Source organism: Pestalotiopsis fici (genome assembly GCF_000516985.1).
Source record: "Pestalotiopsis fici W106-1 unplaced genomic scaffold PFICI_Scf_5, whole genome shotgun sequence".
Lineage (NCBI taxonomy): Eukaryota > Fungi > Ascomycota > Sordariomycetes > Amphisphaeriales > Sporocadaceae > Pestalotiopsis > Pestalotiopsis fici.
This window is the reverse complement of record NW_006917095.1, coordinates 3,177,055-3,197,948: the sequence shown is the minus strand read 5'-3', so window position 1 is coordinate 3,197,948 and position 20,894 is coordinate 3,177,055. Positions and strand designations below refer to the sequence as shown.

The following is a 20,894-nucleotide window of genomic DNA, read 5'->3' as shown; positions in this document are numbered from 1 at the left end:
GCCGAAGAAGGTTGTCAATTTCCGGCAGCTGCCGAGGGTCTTGATTTGTTATTCTTTCAAATTCTATGCAAGGTACACCTATTTGACCCGTTGCAGAATCTATGGGTTTCCATTATTGTCGCTCATTTCAAATTGCCTGGCATTGTATATATATATGCTTGTCGATACGATGGAGGATAATACGGCGTCAAGCACTGCTCTAGTGGAGGACCATCTACCTTGTCAATTAGTATACATACTGCGATCCTGCCGAATGTGAAATAAATAATCGAAAGAATGAGCAAAAATATGCTTCCAATCACCACAAGATTCAAAGCGCGTCCCGAGACACGTTGCGCATCAAGTGCATGTTGTTAGCTAGGTCGCTGTAAGATACTACCCCAGATCCCTGACGTCATCTTTGGTACGTCATGATGAGTGTGCGTGTATCGAGGGTGGTGGCATGAACAATGAGCACCACGTGCAGTCCTCATGTAGCCTTCTATATATTGTGCTTGAATACAGCACAATTGATTTGATCATTTAGAAAAAATTCCCTACACAATCCCTAAACCAAGTAGTAAAATACAGCAAATATAGATCATCATGTCTCAAAACAACCAGAGCGAGCACCCTAGCCTCGTTGGCGGACACGTCGAGTACATTAAAGGTGCCGCAGAGGTTCGTACACCTATATCCGAGCCCCAAGAAGCTCTCTGTGAACAACATCCGGAAAAATGCTGACATGATAACAAACAGTCTACAATCGGCAGTGTCACCGGCTCCCATGCATGGCAAAGCTCCGGCGAGCAGGCCAAGGCACACGCCACTGGAGTCATGAAGGCAGCTGGCGAGGCCCGCGATGCATCGCAACAAGGGTACGGCAAGGCAGAGGAGATTGCCGGAAAGGTCACGGGCTGCGAGGGGATGCAAAAGGAGGGTCTTGCCAGCAAGAAGCCCGAGTAAGGCGGATTCCCTAAAGTGGACTCGAATGTGTTTTACGAACGTTTATGATATCTTTACATGTAATACAAACCCATGGTTTCACAATGATTTTATTATCCGAGAGCGCGCGGGGTTTCATCTCCTTGGTACCGACGGGTTCACAATTGTGAGAATGCCGAGAATAAATCCATAAAGTAGGTAAAGTACAAATGAGTATAGGCAAATACTTGGCTTCTGGTTCACCAGTATTCTAGTATTATTCATCCTGTCCAGCCACTTCTCATGCTTGTCGCTCTGTACTCTAAACCACAGTCTGAGAGAAAACAAGATTATATACAAGGTCATTTCGTTACCACGTCCAGAGCAGGGACGTGTCGGCTTCTGTGGGACGTTCCCTCTCAAATTTAGATCAGAATGTAGTCGTTCAGACCCCAACTCCAAGCTCGCCTTCGTTTCATCAATGATAACTAAGATCGGGATTCGCCCTAAAGTTACACCTACATCTACACTCTGGGACTGGACACTCGACGTGCATGGCAAACCATTGCCTTGCATGATCCAGATGGGTCACATGCTCACACTTGAGGCAAAATGTTGGGAATTTGGAAGCAGTCCTCTTTTCAGGGTCCACTCCCGGCTTGTCACTGCGTGGGATTCCCACAACCTCTAGGCACACGACACAACGTGGCAAGTGGCGACCGCAGTTGGGACAGCTCACTCCGGCATTCACATTGGCCGTCATGAGCGGGTTTCGCGGGGTGGCTGCCCCGGATGGGCCGTTTCCTCCCGTCTTTGCGAGCTCATACTCGGCATCACAGAAAACACAGCGCAGAGCAATCTGGCGTGAGGGAGGCTTCACTGTGGGTATGCCGTCGCGCCTGCTCCTCTTTGTGCTCTCCACCTCGAATTTGGTCCGTTGAAAGAATGCCTTGTGTCGCTGTAAATATGCTCGGTACGCGTTACGCCAGACGTGGCAGCGGTAATCGTCGATATAACGAGGCGCACATATCGACAGAACCAGAGTCGCCGTTTGAAAGTCCATGAACTTTTCAACGTAGGTGGCAAATATGTCAACCAGCTTATCTGTGATGCCTGTGAGGACTATCCCCTCGACATCGCCAGTGTGAATGGACTTGTTCACGAGCTTGTCTAGCCATTTGCCCAGTTTGTCGTCGTCAAAGTATCGCAATGCCACGTATGTACGATCGCGCAAGGGAAGCGATTCCTGATTGGCAATATTCTCCCAGTCATTGGTCGCGATGAGCGAAGAAATTGCTCGCAAGTACGGATCAGTCTTGGATGCAACTGCGTTGTCAAAGTCGAGCTGTTCTCTGGCATTGCCAGTGTCCTGCCCTATGAGCTGAAGGGCAAGCGACACAAATAGGAGTTCCGGATGCTCGCTGCTAGCCTTTTTGAGAAGCTGGACTGCTTGCTCTGTATTTCCTGCAAACAATGCGTGGGCCGTGATCATGGTATGCCACGAGGGCGTTCGCTCTTCTGCGGGTGTTTTTTGATAGTCGTCCAAGGACATCTTGGAAGATCTGCCGAGCCCTGTTATTCTGATACAAGCTTGTCGATGCGCCGGCCATGCGGTTTCAACACCGTCATACTTTGGCGAACCAACATGCTGATTGATAGTTTGGAGGCAACGCTCCCATGTTGCTCGGTCAGGAAGAGATGCTCCGTCGGACAATCTGGTGGCGTATAGCTCGCCTATAATTCAATGTCAGCACATGTGCCCCAAGATATGCTATGCCGGAAAGCGCACCCAGGTCATTAGCCCATAGTGATCGGGCACCCATGTAGCTCAGATCAAGGCCCAGAGCGGTCATGCCGCCCTCTGCTGCATCCTTTTCGGCGCCTATGACATGTCAATACTTGATGTTTGCCGAGTTGATAATCTGCTTTGACTAACCACCTATCCAATCCCACAAGTCTCGGAGCCATGGGTCATCCGAAACAACGTCACGGTTGATTCCGGAATCGAATAGATACTTGTTATTGGCGCGAAGTAAAAGAATATGATCCAGTAGAATTTGCGCTTCCTTTGGCATGCCTCGAGTGTCGATGTTTTGAGAGAGAAGCTTTTCATGTAGTTGCCGATTCGAAGGAGGATCGTTCCGTCCTACCAAAGGGTCATCTGAACCCTGCTTGTTGTCTTCAGTGCTCACATACGATTGGCTCATGGCCGTCTCGGACGCCTTTCTTGATGTCCGCCTCGAAAAGCCCCGAAGTTCCTGTAATTTCTGAGCAGTCGACAACTCCTTGGAAAACGATTCTGGTAGCTGGGCAGTGCTGATCATGGAGTCTTCTGTGTAGTCTTGTGGAAAGGCATAATGCGGTTGAAGTGCCTTTTGTATCAAGCCGCCAATATCTGTCTTGTGTTCTCCAAATATGGGAACCTGCGATAATGCTTGTTGAACTGTCAATGGACCAAGCATAATGGATGATTGGTACTGCTCAAACTCCATCAAACTGTGGTAACTACTTCCCTCTGCAGATAATTAGTTCCCATATGCTTTCTTTCGCAGAGTCACTCACCATGTAGCCCACGATACGGCGCTTGCCACGGAACCATCTTGTAGATATGGTCTGTAGTATAGTGCGGCACTTCAAGAATGTCAAAAGATCCACTGGATCGGAGGACCAAGGCGCGAGGAGTGAGCGCTGGAGAATCAAGATTGACCCAGTCGAATGAGACAATTCGCTCGTTTCTTCTGTCTCGGTTCGCATAGTCGATATCAAGCTCATGTGATTTACGAGCCTCCAGCAGTTCGGGACTACTTTCAGAATCAACTTCTTGGTTGGTGTATTCCTTTTGAATGTCAATGACTCTCAGCTGCCCTGTACGAGACAGGACGGCCATTAATCCTCGACGATCTCGACAGAATCTGACGGATCGAATCAACGAGTTTCTCTCCTCTACATGCTCGAGATCCATATCCACCGCATTGTCTACCTTTAAAGACGCCCCCCAAGGTAGGTTGTCCTTGTCAATGGCGTCAAGATAGACCTGTGACGAAGACGGGCGTGACGTGGCTCGGCGATCCCATATTACGACACCGGGGTGGTCTAGGGCCGAAGATGCAAAGTAGTTTTGGTCTGCGTAGTCAATGGCAATATTGTTGTTCATCCTTGTCTGGTAGTTGATCACAGAGCCATGCGGATCTCCGGGGTCTAGTCAGCAGCTTATCAATGAGACTTTGTAGACCAGGGTGATAGCTACCTCGTAGATCGTATATACGAATGCCGTTATTCTTGATTCCCACCACCAGTGTCTGTGGATTATCTTCAAAGAACTTGACACTTGAGACGGCAACGCTAGGCTCGAGACGTTGGACAGGCTCCAGGATTGCCGAGTTATCAAGAGGAAAACCCGGTGTGTCGGAATCAGTAGACGATGCTCGATTTACATCCCATATATGCAGACATTGGTCGTTCCGCACACGCTCTAGCCCGACGGCCAGTAAATTTCCCGTATTGAATGCAACGGCATGGCATAATCGAGAGACCCTGAGGTTCAGGTCTGTCACTGCATTTGAGTTGTCGTCTATTCTCAACAAGTTTACTACACCCTCCCTCGTGCCCATGGCAACGAGACCGGGGATAGAAGGCGACCAGTCATAGGTCGTGAGTCCAAAAGGATACTCCTCATGCCTGGTCGTTCTCTTGAAGTCGAAGCGACTTCGGTGAGCATGACCTGTGGGCTCATATGCTTGAATGAATCTTTGCTGGAGATTGATATGAATGAAGGTGTCGTTGGCTGGGTTGGGAGACCATTTGATCAGACCCGGCTCGGGACGATCCATGGTAAAATGTTGAGCAGACTTGTGCAAGCCTGCGGAATTATCCTTGAAGTTGCGTGACAAGCTTGGAGGTTGCACGATGTAAGCTGGTGGGTGTGCAAACAATAGCTGCCTCGGGCTGTGCGTGAAATGGCGTGTAGTGAGTGAGTGAGTGAACGCGCCGCACTGTGGGTTGTGTTGCTTGTGCTCTATCAAGCGAATTGCTGTCCACAAAGTGCATTCCTTCAACAGTCGTTATCAATTGGGTCAATGAGAGTATGTGTTTCATGAGACCAACATGTCGTCGTGCACAGATGGGTGCATTGCACCTTTGTATTGTAACCGTGACAACTTGCCAATGAGTTTTGAGGTGCTTCTTCTCATTGACGGCGGTTGATCCTTGGCCAACCACTGCTGTGTTCGATCATGGATGCGGTTCCCTGAGCTTCACAGTCAGCTGCCAGCCAGGCGCTAACGTCGCCCTCCCTTTGACGGCGCACCTGCGCCCAGAGACCCCAGGCGATTGTTATCAGCTTATCGAGGCCCCGCCAGAACCGTTGCTCCATCTTTTTTTCTTGAGCAGCTCTCGAGTTTGTATGCCTTTGCATTGGCTGCATACTTGTTCTAGCGAGTGAAATTATCCCCAAGTCCTGCGACACACGCTTGCCTCCTTCCAACAGATAAAATGAGTTTCGCAAAGAGAAAGTTTTCCGACTTCAAGGTCGAGCCCGAGGATGGCCGCAACGAATCGTACGGCAATGCCATGGGCGCAAAGCGACTGAAGAACAGACAGGGCAGAAGGACTGTCGCACCACCAAAGAACCTCAACGACACCAAGAGGCGGGCGAGAAATATCGAGAGACAACTACGCGGAGCCGAAAAGCTGCCCGCCGACAAGAGAAACGACCTGGAGCGAGAATTATCTCACCTCAAGCAAAAGATTGTCGATGGCGAAGAGAGCAAGAAGACGAAAAAGATTATTAGCAAATACCACATGATTCGCTTCTACGGTATGGCAAAAATCCATGCTACTCGTATGCCTTGTCATTTTGCTAACGTGTTTGAATAGAGCGACAGAAAGCCGATCGGTTAGCCAAGCAGCTTCAGAAGCAGATTGCCAACACAGAAGACGAGGAACAGCTCGAAAAGCTGAAGCGCCACCTGCATATCGCCCAAATAGACAGCCTCTATGCCAATTACTTTCCTCTCCGCGAAAAGTACATTAGCTTGTATTCGTCCGTTCTAAAGGATTCGAATGGCGCACAAAGCGCCGAGGAGGCAAAGGCGGAAGCAAAGTCAACAAATCTGGCCGCCAAGTCGCTCAACAGCGAGAGACCACAGTTCTGGAGCGTCATTGAAAAGGCGGCGGAAAAGGGCATGCCAGCGCTGTCCGCAATTCGGGAAAGAAAACCCGGCAGCGAGTCTCGAGATGGCCCGGCAAAGGATGATGCTCTGAAATCCAAAAAGGCGACACGGTCTGGCGATGGAAAGACGGAATCTAAGAAGCTGCCAAAGAACAAGGTCAAGGCAGAAAACTCTGACGATAGTGGCGATGACAGTGATGGTGGTTTCTTTGAAGCGGCATGATGCATTACGCATAAATCTAGATTATAGCGCGGGATGGTGTAGAATTGATACCCAGCACGAGAGACAGCGTGGTGCCATGGAATATTTGGCTCTACTTGCAATGAATGATCATTACAACTCTGGGGTGCCTATGAAGGCCATGTGTTGCCAATACAGCTTGACGTCTTGATCATTATACAACCCATATCGTTCGATTCCACATACCGACGCGTCAAACCTACTTGAGAGCATAAAACAATTTCAGTATGGCATATTTCAATCATATTGACATGTGCACACCAGCCTTAAGGAGAATCTCCGATTTAGAAACTCTACATGTGATACGTAGCGCAGCTCTCATGGGATTCCGCTCTTATCAATAAGTGTTCACGTAAATTCAACTTTAGCTAAATCGCTCGATTTCTAAAATCTGAGCCTTTTGTGCTTAAATACCTCTGATATGCCGTCTTATTGCTTTTCTTGACGAAAATTGATATTGGGTAGCTCTTGAAAAACTGCCCCACTCCTCATTCCTATACTACCCCATTGACTGAACCCAACCCTGGACAAACGTCAAAGTTACAGCTCAACCCGAGGCCGTTGTTGGAGTCCCACCACTTTCATTAGATTGTATGACCAGATTGTAGTCTCTAGCATCGTAGCCATGACAGTTCCTCCAGGCATTCTCCAGGACATTGCGACATGGATACATGAGCAGCAAGAGTTTGAGGCAAAGCATGGCAAGCCTGCGCCAATCCACGCCTCCATCAGGGATGCCCTCTGCGAGCTCCACGCTCTGCTGAAGCCCGACGCCATTATCCCTCCAGGAGCTGATCTGGGCAATACCGACTGGATCAGTCTACTATTCCGTGAGTATCAAGTCATGAAGGGCAACCAAGATTCAAGCAACGAAGCACTAAACATGTAAAACTCATCATTAGGCTACAAACAAGCAAGACATCCCTTGACCTCGTCGGCCATGGTCTTTACAGACGAGGCCACGCAAGACTTGACGCACCTGCAGCGCTGGATGAGCCATGTGACGCTGGAAGAGCACAGCGAGCCCTTTCCCACCGCAGTGAACGCCGGCGGCACATTGCTCCCTCCGTCATTCGGCCGCAAAAAGGATGCGCGACAGTACGCGGCCAAGTGCGCCGTGTCCTGGCTCCTGGACCAGCGGCGCATGCCGGCGGCGTGGCTGATGGACCAACGGATCGCGTCTGCTGCTGCTCCTCCACCCGTGACCTCGTCGCCGCAAGCAGCCAAGCAGAGCACTGCCCAGGTACCGCCGACCAAGAAGCAAAAGACGGCGACGGAGCCCTCGACATCTTCATCAGATCACACCACTCCAGCACCACCCGCAGAGTCGACAGCAGACACACCCTTGGACCCCTCACCAGCACCAGTCCCTACATCAACACCAGCCATAATACCAGCCAGCAGCAGCAGCGCCTTTGGCGCCGGCGAGCCCTCGGTCCTCCAAGAAGTCAACGAGACGTGCAAAAAGCTCATGATACAGCCCCCGGCATACAAGATCACGGCCGACGAGGGGGACCCCGACTTCTTTTCGGGCCACGCCGAGTTCAGCGGCGCCGGCGCGCTCCTCAGACTGCCGCCCGACGTTGGCCGCGTCGAGCACGTCTACGGCGGCAAGGCCTATGCCCGCGAGGCTATTGCCGGTCGTGTACTTGAGGAGTTGCGCAAGGTACTGGACGAACGCTTGAGAATGTACCGGGAGATATTTGCAAAACTTGGTGAGTCGTGATGCAGACTCTCTCTCAGACAGGAAGGTTGAGATTGGAGGTTATATAGAAGAAGACAAAGGAGGAGCTGTAGGATGTACAAGAAACTATGCCCGGAATACAAGAAGAATTACTTTTTGGAGGCCATGTGGAATTCACAGACGAAGTCCTGGTTGGGACTGATTTGGCAATGGTAACTTCTGGTTTTGATGCGTATAGACTTGTTGTATTCAATGTATTCGTTCTGTCGATACAGTCTCTTGAAATGCTCAAGGTGTTCGCTCACCAAAACCTGAACCGGATGAAAATGCCTCAAGTAATCCAGAATAAATCCCAAAAAAAACCCCTATCTCAAAACGCCCAAAGCACCGCTTATGGTGAACCCATCCCCAAAACCAGACCTTGACACCGACGGGATAACCATGTAGCAACGAAACTGCTCAGCTTGGCGCCTTTACATGATGGCGCATGACGAGGCCACCGTTCTGGCCCGCCGCCGCCCTCCTATGCCGGCACCTCCCTCCTCCTCATCGGCATGCAAAATCTGGGCTTCTCTGGCCCTGCGCCTTCTGCGACGGTAGCCTGCTCCCGACGCGCCAGCCTCCTCGACTGCCTGCATGTAATCTGCCCACTTGCGCTCCAGTCGACCCGCGGCCGCAAAGTCTCCGCGGAGCACCCGCTGCGTGTGCTGGTCAACCGTCTGCTGCCAGCCGTAGAAGCACTTCATGCCAATCACTTCGGTGGGATATGTGGCGTCGTTGCCATGCATCGGTTGTCGGATCTCGGCGTTCCACGAGAGCACCTCGCGGATGCCCGTCCACGTCACCATTTGGCAGTCATAAACGACCAGGCGGAGACCAATGTGTGGGCGAGAGTCCCGGCTGGGTGTCCTGTTGCCGCGAGATCGCACCATGGCGGCCGCTTCAGACAGGACAAGATCGCCGATGCGGGTGTTGTCCATATCCACGCTGACGAGACCGACGCAGTTCTTGATGACTGGGAGCATACCAGTATCGCTCAGGTTTTCACAGTAGCTCACGGACAGGTGCTGGAGTTGCGGGGCGCAAGGTGCCTTGGCTAAATGATGCGAGAGGAGATCGTTGGTCAATTCAATCAGGTCCTCGAGTTCGAGATGCGTCAGACGTGGTGTGCTGGCCAAAATAGGCTCAAGAGCAGAGTCAGTCAAGGCCGTACAGCCGCTAAGCTGCAAGCCCTCGAGATTGGGCACAAGGTAGCCCAGTGACCGGACGCCTTCGCTTGTAAGATGGCGGCAGCGGCTGAGGTTCAGGTGCCGAAGCTTCCTGGGTGGCACAAGCGGTCTGTCGGTCAGAATGTCAATCTTGGGATCCGCGCCGTGAATCATGATCTTGAGTGCTTCGTCTGTAAGATCAGCGCAACCATTCAGAACCAGTCGTTCGAGGTTGTTTGTCTCAAAGATTGCCTTGGCCACATCGTGGTTGTCGAAACCTCTAATTTCTCCGGCTCGAATGTCCTTGAGCTTGGGACAGCCTAGCACGACCATTTTGATGCCTCGGGCGTCCATGTGCTTGCACCAGGAGACATTGAAAGTCTCTAGTTGCGGGCAGTGCTTTGCAATGATCTCGCAGGTAGTGTTGGACACTGCAGGAAGTCCGGTCAAGTTGAGATTTGCCAGCTTTCCATTAGCCTTGATCAGACTGTGGAGGGTCGTCTTTTGAAAGTTGCGGCAACCTTCCAGTGTTGCGTTGATGAGATTTCTGCATGCTTTTGCAACCACCTCGGCACGCTTGAAGTGCTCGACCTGAATACAGCCTCTCAGGTTCAAGTCCTTGACGAATGGGCCGGCTGCCACGATGATCTTGGCCAGAGATTCAGCGGGAATGTCCTGGTGAAAGTCGGAGGCGTCGAATCTCGTCCATAATTGTCCATCAAAGCAGTAACTGTGCCATTCCTTGCTGACCCGAGACGCGCGCACCAACTCTTTTGGCCAGAGGAAGGAGAATATGTAAACTCGGATCTCGTCGGGCATATTTGCCCAGAAATCGTAAGGAGGCTTGAGGGCGGCGGTGCTAGATCGGGATCGTGTTGTCAGTTCTGCTGGCAATCCAATCGATCCCGACGTCAGGCATGATGTCGATGCATTTTCAACCTTGCGAATCGCGAGTCGGCTTTCGATGCCATCGTAGGACGGGAACTCGACCGCCGGCGTGCCAGGAGTCGTGGACGACGAATACGAAAAGTAGTCGGCCGAGGACGAAGGTCCGGGAGTATACTGAGCTGGGGGCCCGGCTGCTGCCAGACTCACACAAGACAAGCTGCCTCGTGTGCCGTAGGGGGCGTTGGATCGTGAGCGACCCAATTGTGCAAGAGTAGGAGACGAAGAAATGCGCTGAATTCGGCTCATCAATTTCTTGCGGCGGCCGCCTTTTGGAGTTGCCGGACCTTCGAGGGGCGTTGCAGCTCCAGGAGATTCCTCGATTGGGCTAGGCGGGGCCGTTATGGCTGCCGACATTATCTCCTCGACTGAAGTGCCCGCCATGTTGGCCTATTGCAAGAGTGGTGGCCCAAGTTTGTCGAGGTGGCCAGCTCAGACAAAGGATATGTAATCAAGACCCAGACGGAGAAATTCCCAGCCAGACACTGGTGGCCAGTTTTTGCAAAGCAAAGCCAGGGGACGAGGTCTTTGTCGATGGATATAGCTCTCCAACGTGTTGCTATACAACTCCGCCCAGAGATCACCCCAAGACCCCGGTTGCGAATGAGGGGCGGGCGTGGTATGGGAACCGACCCTTGAGGCAAAATCACGTCTAGATTCGAGATGTTGGGCGACAGCTCTGAAGCTTTCGAAACGTTTTTAAGTTACTGCGCACGTTGTTGAGATATGCTTATGTATAGTATGCGCCAAAAAGGTTAAAAGGATGATTGGGTCGCGAAATAATGTCCGATATTGTACGAGCGAGGGTGAGCCTCTTTAGAATGGGCGAGGACGATGCCGGTGGGCGAACCACTAATAGCAGAAAAAGAGCGGAGTAGTAGGCCTTCAGTCGAATAGTTCCAGAAAGACAAAAGGTGCAAGTTGCCGCTGGAAACAGGTCTAATAGAGACAGATGCAGCTGGACTGGACTCGTGGAGGAAAGCTCTTCCTTTTCCCCCAACCAAAAACTGGGCCAACTACGGGATCTTTTGTTTCGGGTTTTCTAGATTTTCTAGACTCTGCTGGTCAGCATTGACTCGCGTCCAACGACGGATACGACAGTTAGTGAGGAGCAGCCATGGAGGAAGGGGGAAGACGTGGGTTGGCCTAAAACGGCAGTAGTGGGCTGGTTGGAGTGGCCATACATACCTGCTTTTAGAGTCTGCTTAGACACGGAGTATTCGTAATCCTAGCATCACGACTATAAATGCAGGCCGGACGTCTAAACAGTTGAGATGGAAGCAAAGAAGAAAACAAAATTTGTCAAGAGGGAGAAATGGAACCACGGATGGAATTGTCCATAGCCTTGTCTTTCTAATAACATAGCAAGTCTGTCTGTCTGTCCGTCGCAGCTGACCGTGACCAACTACTTTCTTATCAGTAGGTAACGAGGGGATACTTCTTTCGACGTTAGTTACCCTGGACTTTAGCGTAGCATTGAGACACGAGCCCGCCTGTCCCACCCCCAACCCACCACCATCCCACCAAGTCAGTGTCCGCTTGACTTTGGCCCGCCGAACCGCAAGACCCTGGATCTCTTGGCGGTGCGCCTCTCCACACCTCCCCATCCTTGTCGCTCTTTTTTACTTCTTGTCCCTCGCTCCCTTTGGGTCGGCGGGTGCGAGCTGAGGATTGGATGTGGTGGCGGACTAACCGGAAATAGAGTCTTCTCCAATTACTGGATGCAGGGTGTCGCCTCTTCATTCTCCAAATCTGTTTGCAGTTTTCTGCTGTATTATGTGGTCTCCTACCAGTCTGCCAGTCTGCCCATAAAGATTTCTGGTGGCGTGCCAGGGTTGGATGCACTGACTGGGTGCAGGCGGACTGACATTCACTGCGTGCTTGCTCGCTCGCTGCATATCTGCAGATGGAAGTGTGTACATACATCTATGGATCAATTTGATGCATGCATGTTGAGACGATCAACATTCGTGGCAACTCAGCAGAAGCCATGGCAAGACCTGGTTATATCCGACTGCAGTAATTGAGATCAAATTCGAGACAGGGAGCCAAACTGCCTGCTGCTTGGGCATCCGTCTAATAATGGCTGGCTTATGGTCGAGACACGACATTACCTACTCGGGCATATCTGTTACCGATCATGCCAAAAAGTCCGCCACCTTGCAGAAAGAAGGAAATGGCGCAGGGCTCAGATTTGTACCATGGTAATAGGTTATTACCCGAGCAATTAGTTCGAGGAACCAGCCAGTTGGGTAAGGCAATGCGAACCAATATGTTTCCGCCTATAGCAGTAACCTTGATCAAACCGAGGCGGAACGAGATCCCGGTGCTAGAGTCTCCAGCTTTCAATCTCACCGCTGGGCTGGACTCGGCGGTCAGATTCATACTTGATGGGGAGGAGAGAAGAAGAAAAAAACAACGCACGCATAACACTGTAGCTATGGACACTTACACTAAAGAAAAAAGGAGCGTCCACCGACTGTCTGTAGCCTGCTAGGTATAATTCAATCACACAACCACCAAAAGATCAACGGTCCCTTCATACATGTCGGCGCTACGGAATATGTGCTGCTCACTACACCAGCTATGGCTAGCTCCAGGGCCGACCCCACCATCTTTTCGAAGCTGTCCCCCAACTGCCTATCAGCCGGCTCATCCACTATTGTGGCACCACTCACAATTTCTCGAAGGAAAACATGACTGGAGATTCAAAGGCAAGAGTGCACAACCTCCAAGCTCTTACACCACCATTTCAAAGCTATTTCCCATGTATTAAAAAAGGTTGTTGCGGTCATGACACTTGATGATGATGATGCACAGGTGCTCTTTTTGGTGGTCATCTATTTGATGTAGTGTTTTATGCCCCCGATTCCAACCAACCCCTCACCATATGTTGCTCGCCCGCCTTACCCCCTCCCACGCGAGCAAGACCCTTATGTACGGACGGATCTTCGGAAGCAGGGGTCTCTCCGCTTTTCTGCTACCCACCGTAGGACTGACGATCAGCTCTTCTCCACCAAGCCAGCGGCGACTCTTTTACTGTTCAGTGCCCCCAGGACCCCCAAATGCCAGTCGAGCCACTGATGCTCGGACAAGAAATCCCGTGAAATTCCTTATGCTAGCAGGGACTGCAGGCTAGGTCGCTGCTAACGGCCCATTCACACCAGGTGCTGTCGGGGACAAAACGCGCTGGTTGGTTGGTTCTCGTCTCGGGCGCCTGACCTTGGACTTTTAGGGGAAGATAGGTACATGGTAGCTGCCCAGGTGGCAGTGGTCATGCTGGCCTGCTGGCCCTACTACCCACGAGGAGCAAAGAGATAAGCATAGTCACAAGCTCGCATACCAAAAGCACGACAGCGATAAGAGTCTTTGCGTTCCCAATCAGTCAGCCGCCTGACCTGGCAAAACGAGACCATTTTTGGGCATCTGACCAGCCTTGGACATGGTATCTATATCATGTTGTTCACAAGAGTTTCAGATGTCAAACCTTGCCTTGTCGATAACACCATTCTGCCTTTAATGCCCAACCTGACTAGATTCGTGATATCGCAGTGCAGCTTTCTTATATCCAACAGTATGTTTTGTGTATTCTAAATGTGGATTGCTCTCCTGACTCGAAGGGACCCTTTCACCGCGCAAGTGACACGCGCCGTTACCGTTGAGCCTTTCTTGGCAATAGCGGTTCCTTTGGAAGATATGGCACTCGAACTGACTCGTTACAGATGCTTCTTTGAGTCGGTCAGCAAAGCATCCCGATCATCTACCTACGTAATATGCAACATAATGCTGACAACTTTCGCGATTGTTGCTCCACCGTGAGCAACGTCCTACACCTCACCTATACACACTGAGCATGAACCAGCGGTAGTCGCAATGAAATGGCAGCCAGCCCTACAACTATAGTTATACAAGCAACAGAAATCTGGTTTTCAAGATCTAGATTGCTCGTGCTTGTACATTCATGATGCAAAATAGCAATCATATAATCTTGACGAAACTTATACAGGTACGGTACTAATATACAAGTGCAAACGCACACCGTTGCCCATATTTCACGTCCATACTGTCGACTGATGGTCATGACGAAGCTGGTACCAGGCGGCACACCAGCGGCTTACGGTCCCAAATAACGTAGACGTTTTGCTCCGTCCACTCGGGCCCAACATCAGAGTCGATGTCAAAACTATACAATAGCTTTGCGAGCAAAAGTCGCATCTCGTGCCAAGCCATGTTCATGCCGAGACAGTTTCTCGGGCCCACTGAAAAAGGTTGGTGCGCATCGCGCTTGTCGTGGCTATACTCTGGATCACCGAGCCAGCGTTCTGGAATAAAATCATTGGGGTTCCTGGACTCGGACAAGTTTCATGGTCAGAAAAGATTCCAATTATCTCCCTTGTTCCATCATGCAAGGCGGGTACATTACTTGAAGTTTGTCGATGAGCGGTAGGTTGCTGATTGATGCACCGACACACGAGTGCCTCCTGGAATGTATTTCCCTAGTATGATATTACCACCGTCTGCGACCACTCGGGGAATGCCAGTGGGAATCGAGGGGTAAATTCTCAGTCCCTCACGTATGCCTGTGTCCCGGTGTCAAAAAAAAAAAAAAAAGAATGTCGAGTATCTTGTTGCTTCGAGTCGAGGTGTACGTACATGCATTCAAATATTCTAGTTGGGCAAGCGCTTCAAACGTCATGTCCTGATAATCCTTGAACCGGCTGCGAATCTCATCGGTCAGGATTTTCATCTTATCGGGGTTCGTGAGTAGGTGATATGTGAGGCCCGTCAATAATGAAGCTGTTTAACAAGTCTCAGCCACACGAAAATACAGTGTAGCCCGAATATTTCCGTCATCCTACCTGTAGTCTCTGTGCCTGCGAGCATGAACAGTTCCGCATTGGTATGCATCTCTTTCACAGTGAGTACATTGGTCTCCTCCACCAAATTCCAGAGATCAGGGCTCTCGGAACCATCGCGGAGTCGTTTATCGACGCGTTCCACGGTATGATTGAAATGATCCAGGCGCATCGCCACGACTGATTTGGGCTCCAGAAAGTCGTACAGCCTCTTCAAAAGCGGATAAAAGGATATCATTTGGACAAACGGGAGAACCTTGACATTGAATAAGCTCGACTGCCCCAGTTCACCTGCTCAGACTACGTACCCTGACAGCGTTGAAGACGATTGCAATCCATGAAGAGTATGCGCCCTTTTCCAAGAGGCCAAGAGACTCTCCAAACGCCAAGTCGGCCATGATGTCAAAGGTCGCCCAGTTCAAGAGCTCGGTCATGTTGATGGTACCGGCCGCGCCGCCCTTTTTGACCATGAGGTCGGCATACTTGTGGAACAGGGGCTCCTGCGCCTTGAGGGCCTTTTCCGAAAAGGCGGGCGAAAAGACGCGGCGAATGGCCGCGTGGCGCTCCTGGTTATTCTCCGTCACCAGGTTGGGCGTCCCGTTGCACGAGGGCGCGTGGAATTCGACCTGTTTGGGATTCTCCTTCTTGCCTTTCTGGACGCTGGCAATGTCCTTCCAGGCCCGGCCGTCGGCGTAGCTCAGGTCGTCGGGCGCGTACCTGACGACGGGGCCGTACTTTTCGTGGAGCTTGATTAAATGTCTGACCTGGTCTCCACGCAGACAGACGATCCAGTAGGGGATGCGGGTCACGGCTGATAGTTTAGGACCAGGAAAGTCTCGGAGCGGGTGCAGATAGACGGCATAGAAACAGTATGATGCTAGAAATATGGCTGCCAGGGTAGCGATCAAAACAAGTGGATTGATGTTATCCATTCTGATGTCGTTTGGGAATGACTAAGTCTGTATCATTCTTTCACTCGATCAGGACATTGGCAATGGATACCAATCACTCTTATATGTTAGAGAATCCATAGCCTGCAGAGTGTTGCAACTCTCTGATTCTATCGAGGTGATTCGTTCAGACGAAATGGGCGTATAGCGCACGGATTGCCAGGAGCAATGTCAGCTGCAGGTGCGTATGCGGTTATCTAGAAACTACTAGGTATGCAGCTACTGCAAAGTTCTTTCTTGGATAGAACTACTGAGTATGCTACAGGACGACATACTTGACTGTCCCATGCAGATGATCCCTGTCCCGCTGCTACCCTCGGTTGTCAGCAATGCTGACTGTGTGGTCAAGAGTTGCGAAGCGCCAGTGAATGTGGCCTTACGTATTCTGTACTCATTGGCTGCGTCAAGAGCGATGATTATCACAACTATATTTTTCTAATTAGCGTCGCTACCGCATGCTTTCTCACCCGGGGCCGCGATATTGAAGCTGTATTTCTCTCCAATGGGCTGGATTGTGGAACTTGCAAGATACAAAGCAGCGTAGTATAGTTGGTACCTCGAGTACTCTGTACACGATTGAACATGGTATACAGCCAGAGAGAAAAATATCAACCAACAAAAATCAGCTCATGAATTGAGATGGGAAACAAAAACACAACCAAACCACACCCCAACTAGGACCACAACCAGGCGGCTGTTGCCCTTGCATGGTTTTGATAAATCAACGAAAAGATGAGATTTTCAAAGACATGTTTCTCAAATAATAATTTAAGGAGGGCGCATGGATAACTATATTGAAAGTGTATGCGTAAAACTAGGTGACTCCTTTCGTGTGCTGGAGCCAAAATTTCAACCAAAAACAAACGTTTCTATGTCCCCTACTGGACCACTAAGCCACCCCATGTCAAACTTCCATAGCCACACTAGTGGGCAGTTCCAGTACTCCCACGTCAGAGTGGCCACCTTGGGTGCGAGCCATCAAAGAAGCTCGCAATCCAATCCCAAAAGCCCGGATCGTTGTTCTTGCAAGGCCGCTCGTAGGTTTCCGGAGGGAACAACAAGGGGGGTTTCCAAATCTTGCACATCTCCTTGTCCATTTCCGAGGGTAAGAAGAACTCGCGGTTAAAGTCCTTGTGAAACTCGTGAAAGTCTCCAACTCCATTGCCCTTGACCCTGACAATGGCATCGCGAAGATAGGCCTCGAAGGTCCAGGGCCGCAGGGGAATCACATTCTTGTCCTCTATAAAGTCGTGTCTCATCAACGTGTCGCGAATGGCCGTGCTGGGAAACCCATTGTCGTAATCCACGAGGGGGCCGCGGTACCAAACGTGCTTGTCATTCTCGGGCCCGTCCTTTTCGTCGCCCTTGTCGGACCACCGAAAGGAGTGTCTGGAGCCTCCGTTCTTGTGATATACGACCTTTGGGTGGGTGCCGCTGTCATACTTTACGTAGTCGCCTACTCTGACACTGTAACCGTACTCCTCTGAGATGGCGACGTGTTTGACATCAGTCGAGTTCATCTCGTGGAACACGATTACGTTCTCCCAGTCGTGTCTGCTGCCGCCGATATCGATGATGAAATTCTCGACCGCCACGTCCTTCTCAAAGTAATAGGCGTACATGTGCGCGCACCAATTGTTATTGCACTTTGAGCGCACATATACGTTATTATTATCGAGATATGATGGGTTACGGCAACGATCTATCAAGCGCAAGGTTAGCCAGCTGTCAAATTCTGGGCAGTCCAAGTCTCGCGTTTTGGAATTCTCAGCTTGGGGAACCATACCATTAGCCGAGGTACCATCGTGATGCATGCCATGATTGACGTTTCCCTGTGCATCAATGGCGGGAGCGTTGTAACAGCCATCCTTGTCAAAGTCGAGCGCCGGCTGAAATCTCAACTGGTCTTCCGTGGCATGTTGCGCCAGCGCCTGCGGGACATGGTGATCCCAGCCTTGATGATCAAGGTCGCCGTATTGGTTTCCATCCGCCGGAATCGGCATGGCATGGGCGAGGGTGATGAGAAGAATCATCATACCCCAACTTGAAAGGAAAAGAAATATTAGCTCCTGGTTTCCTTGGTCGCTCTGCAGAGCTATATCAGTATATCAGGTACTCACAATGCCATGGGAATCGAAAACGATCGTGCCATTTTGTCAAGAGTGGTGCGAAATGTCTGCTGTCCGGCTGATTTGCGTTCTGCTGCTCCGTGTGCTGCTCCGTGTGCTGCTCCGTGTGCTGCTCCGTGTGCTGCTCCGTGTGCTGCTCTTTCTGCTTCTTGGTATGCTTCTTGAGATGCTGCGCGATATGCTGCAAAGTATGCTTCTCTATGTGCTCTCATGTACGTCTTTGCGTTCGCGCCGATATATGCTTGCATATATCTTTTGACAAATGCTCGAAATATGCAGCGATTAACGCTTGCAGATATTCTATGTGCTCTTCAAAGTACACTCCCTTGCCTACTGTTTTCTGTTCCAGAAATTATGACGAGCAATGGCGAGATGGAAAGGAAAATAGAGACAGGCAGATGAAGGAAATTGGACGATGAGAAGGAACTGAAGAGTAACGAGAAATGCGAAGGAAATGTGGAAAGCTGGAAGAATGTGAGAGAAAAATAGAGACAGAGACACAGATGGAGGAGACTCGAGGTAAATGACTGGTTTTATAATTAAGTTGACAGAATTCTACTAGGCTCCCTCAAGGTAGCCGGGTTTGTTTACAAAAATTGTTCATAACCTTTCACCGGTCCAACTCACTTGGTCATTCAGGAGGTAGTCTACGCTTATTGAGCCAAGGCAGACATTTTGTCTACCCTTCTTTTTAAGCCACATCGGCGTTGAGAATAAGTTCTTCTCTAGCATTCAAAATCAGTTGACTTGTGAAAAACCTAAATAGCAGAATCGCTAAAGTGGCCCTCATGAAAGAGACAACGGCGTCAAGTCAATGAGTACAGTTCAACTCTTGCGACTCCTTCTATGAGCCTAAGCCAGAAATGCCTTATAATCACAGCTTGCAAGACATGTTGCTACATCTTTTCGAGGTTCATCAGATTTGTCTGCCCACACCCTTTTCCATATCCTTTTCGTCTGCTGAATCGACCCAAAGCTCGCCAGTGCACCCAAGATGCTCTCCAGGCTCTGGTAAAATGGCCTTTCCTCCTCAGAAGCAAGACAGCCCGCGACGCACAGAGGCCAGGATTGAGCTCGCAGATGAAGAGGCCACGGAGATAGCTGCTTGATGAGCTCCGTAGCATGAAAGACCGAGTGGCGAAACTCGCGGTTAGATGGTTGCCATCCATGCAGAACAATATGCAGGTACGCAAGAGTGGCGAATGTCCATAACTTTGTTATAACGTACGGCGGCGGCGGCGCCCTAGAGGTTAGGCTGTCCATGGTCATTACATTATCCTGAGAATTAGAACACTTGTCAAGTTGTACGAGACCATCGTTGAGTCTGGTGTAAATGTCCTCACCACGAAGGAGTAAGTGCTGCCTGTATTGGGTTTTTTGCTTTTCTTGGTCCTTCTTCCAAGCATCGAGGGCGACTACTTCCCCAAGGAGGGCCATCGCCCAGTTCTGGCAACCATTCACCTCGGTCAACTGCAGAGGGTTCCTGTCCATTAGATCTCGATCGCCTCGGAGAAGTTCTTGGTGATGAGATAGTAGCCCTGGAGGCCGTCCCAACGAGCTGCTGGTGACAATATCAAACACAACAAGTTTCGCGACAGAGAAACGAAAGGCAGCCTGGTCGATACTCCACATGTCGAAGCCGGCGGGCTTGGAGCGGTCAGAAAGCCGTCTGAGGACCAAGGACCAATTTGAACCTTGCAAGCCAGACTCGTCTTGCAGCAGGTCACGAATAAGGTTGAGGGCAGCCTCAAGGTGGATTTGCCACTCGTCTCCGTCTGCCAAGGTTCTTTCCAAATCGAGTACATTGACCATATTGGTGAGTAGTGTTGCAGTCTCGGACAAATTGTTGTGTATGCCCCGTGTGATTAGACTTGAAAGGTCGCTTTGGAGATGACTAATGGCGAGATCTCTTTGACGTTGCGCACCTTCCAGAGCATACAGCTTGCATGTATTTGTTATGGTCTCTGAGCGGCATGGAATGACAGACAGCAGGTACGATGTTATGGCATTTGTGTGTAGACGAAAAACCTTGTCTCTCATGATTACTGCCAAAAGCCACATGCGGCCGCCTTCTAGTACAGAGGGCTGGTAGAATGGAGACAATAAGGGGAAAACATGGTCAAGGAAAGCAACTACCAAGCCAATGTCATAGTCGCAGTTTAGGTGTGACAGCCAAACATTTGAAGTGCTGCCGCCTGGGGATGTGGCTTCCAACGCCGAGGAAGATTGTGTAAAGCCCCGAGACTCTTTGTCCGGGGCTGGCGTTGCGCCGGTTGTCAAGGGAGACGCAACACCCTGATGATACTCATCTCGGCCTGGATCGGACAATAACTCGGATTGTAGGCGCCGCACAACCTTTTCTTTTCTCCGGCGGTCTGCGCTTAATTTGACCTCTGATTTCCTGCGCTGAGCTTCGGCCTGCTGCCTTGGCCCGCCATCCATCCACTCTGGTTGCGTCTCGCTGTAATGACACGAGATTTCGAGGCTGGCGCAAACTCGACACGTTGGTTGTGTTCCGTCGCATTTCTTGCGTCTCAGCCGGCAAGTCCAGCAATTCTCTGGCTTCTTTTTCGGCATTGGTGTTTTCAAGTTTTCAATCAAACATGGGGGCTTTGCTGATCCTGGTCAATATTGCGCGCGCGATGGAATTTGCGCGGGATCTAGTGTGTGAAAATGCCCGTGGTCAAGGTCCTCGTCACTCTTTCTATGTCGCGCGTAGATTGTATCCCGCGCGCGATGGGCTCTGTGCGCTAAAGCACTAGCGAACAGCACTATAACACGGGTGGGAACCATTTCTGCTCGGGTACG

General features: G+C 50.6%; 8 protein-coding genes across 8 annotated transcripts; 3 read left to right on the top strand and 5 right to left on the bottom strand.

Annotated features, from left to right (window-relative positions):
- Positions 1–585: 585 nt before the first annotated feature.
- PFICI_08268 (uncharacterized protein) lies at positions 586–945 on the top strand (the record flags this gene model as incomplete). Its single annotated transcript, XM_007836849.1, has 2 exons — positions 586–660; positions 739–945. 2 exons carry the CDS (start codon positions 586–588, stop codon positions 943–945), a joined length of 282 nt encoding a protein of 93 aa, XP_007835040.1.
- Positions 946–1,348: 403 nt separating this feature from the next.
- Positions 1,349–4,733, bottom strand: PFICI_08267 (uncharacterized protein; the record flags this gene model as incomplete). The annotated part of the gene is made up of 6 exons (XM_007836848.1): positions 1,349–1,371; positions 1,426–2,637; positions 2,693–2,785; positions 2,840–3,418; positions 3,466–4,092; positions 4,151–4,733. 6 exons carry the CDS (start codon positions 4,731–4,733, stop codon positions 1,349–1,351), a joined length of 3,117 nt encoding a protein of 1,038 aa, XP_007835039.1.
- A 661-nt stretch (positions 4,734–5,394) lies between these two features.
- On the top strand, positions 5,395–6,296 carry PFICI_08266 (uncharacterized protein; the record flags this gene model as incomplete). The annotated part of the gene is made up of 2 exons (XM_007836847.1): positions 5,395–5,719; positions 5,779–6,296. 2 exons carry the CDS (start codon positions 5,395–5,397, stop codon positions 6,294–6,296), a joined length of 843 nt encoding a protein of 280 aa, XP_007835038.1.
- Positions 6,297–6,939: 643 nt separating this feature from the next.
- On the top strand, positions 6,940–8,040 carry PFICI_08265 (uncharacterized protein; the record flags this gene model as incomplete). The annotated part of the gene is made up of 2 exons (XM_007836846.1): positions 6,940–7,144; positions 7,217–8,040. The coding sequence occupies 2 exons, from the start codon at positions 6,940–6,942 to the stop codon at positions 8,038–8,040; spliced, it is 1,029 nt and encodes a 342-aa protein (XP_007835037.1).
- A 431-nt stretch (positions 8,041–8,471) lies between these two features.
- PFICI_08264 (uncharacterized protein) lies at positions 8,472–10,535 on the bottom strand (the record flags this gene model as incomplete). The annotated part of the gene is made up of 1 exon (XM_007836845.1): positions 8,472–10,535. One exon carries the CDS (start codon positions 10,533–10,535, stop codon positions 8,472–8,474), a length of 2,064 nt encoding a protein of 687 aa, XP_007835036.1.
- A 3,693-nt stretch (positions 10,536–14,228) lies between these two features.
- On the bottom strand, positions 14,229–15,939 carry PFICI_08263 (uncharacterized protein; the record flags this gene model as incomplete). The annotated part of the gene is made up of 5 exons (XM_007836844.1): positions 14,229–14,496; positions 14,575–14,731; positions 14,805–14,948; positions 15,011–15,263; positions 15,316–15,939. The coding sequence occupies 5 exons, from the start codon at positions 15,937–15,939 to the stop codon at positions 14,229–14,231; spliced, it is 1,446 nt and encodes a 481-aa protein (XP_007835035.1).
- A 968-nt stretch (positions 15,940–16,907) lies between these two features.
- PFICI_08262 (uncharacterized protein) lies at positions 16,908–18,334 on the bottom strand (the record flags this gene model as incomplete). Its single annotated transcript, XM_007836843.1, has 3 exons — positions 16,908–17,659; positions 17,744–18,000; positions 18,078–18,334. 3 exons carry the CDS (start codon positions 18,332–18,334, stop codon positions 16,908–16,910), a joined length of 1,266 nt encoding a protein of 421 aa, XP_007835034.1.
- A 604-nt stretch (positions 18,335–18,938) lies between these two features.
- On the bottom strand, positions 18,939–20,663 carry PFICI_08261 (uncharacterized protein; the record flags this gene model as incomplete). Its single annotated transcript, XM_007836842.1, has 1 exon — positions 18,939–20,663. One exon carries the CDS (start codon positions 20,661–20,663, stop codon positions 18,939–18,941), a length of 1,725 nt encoding a protein of 574 aa, XP_007835033.1.
- Positions 20,664–20,894: the final 231 nt, after the last annotated feature.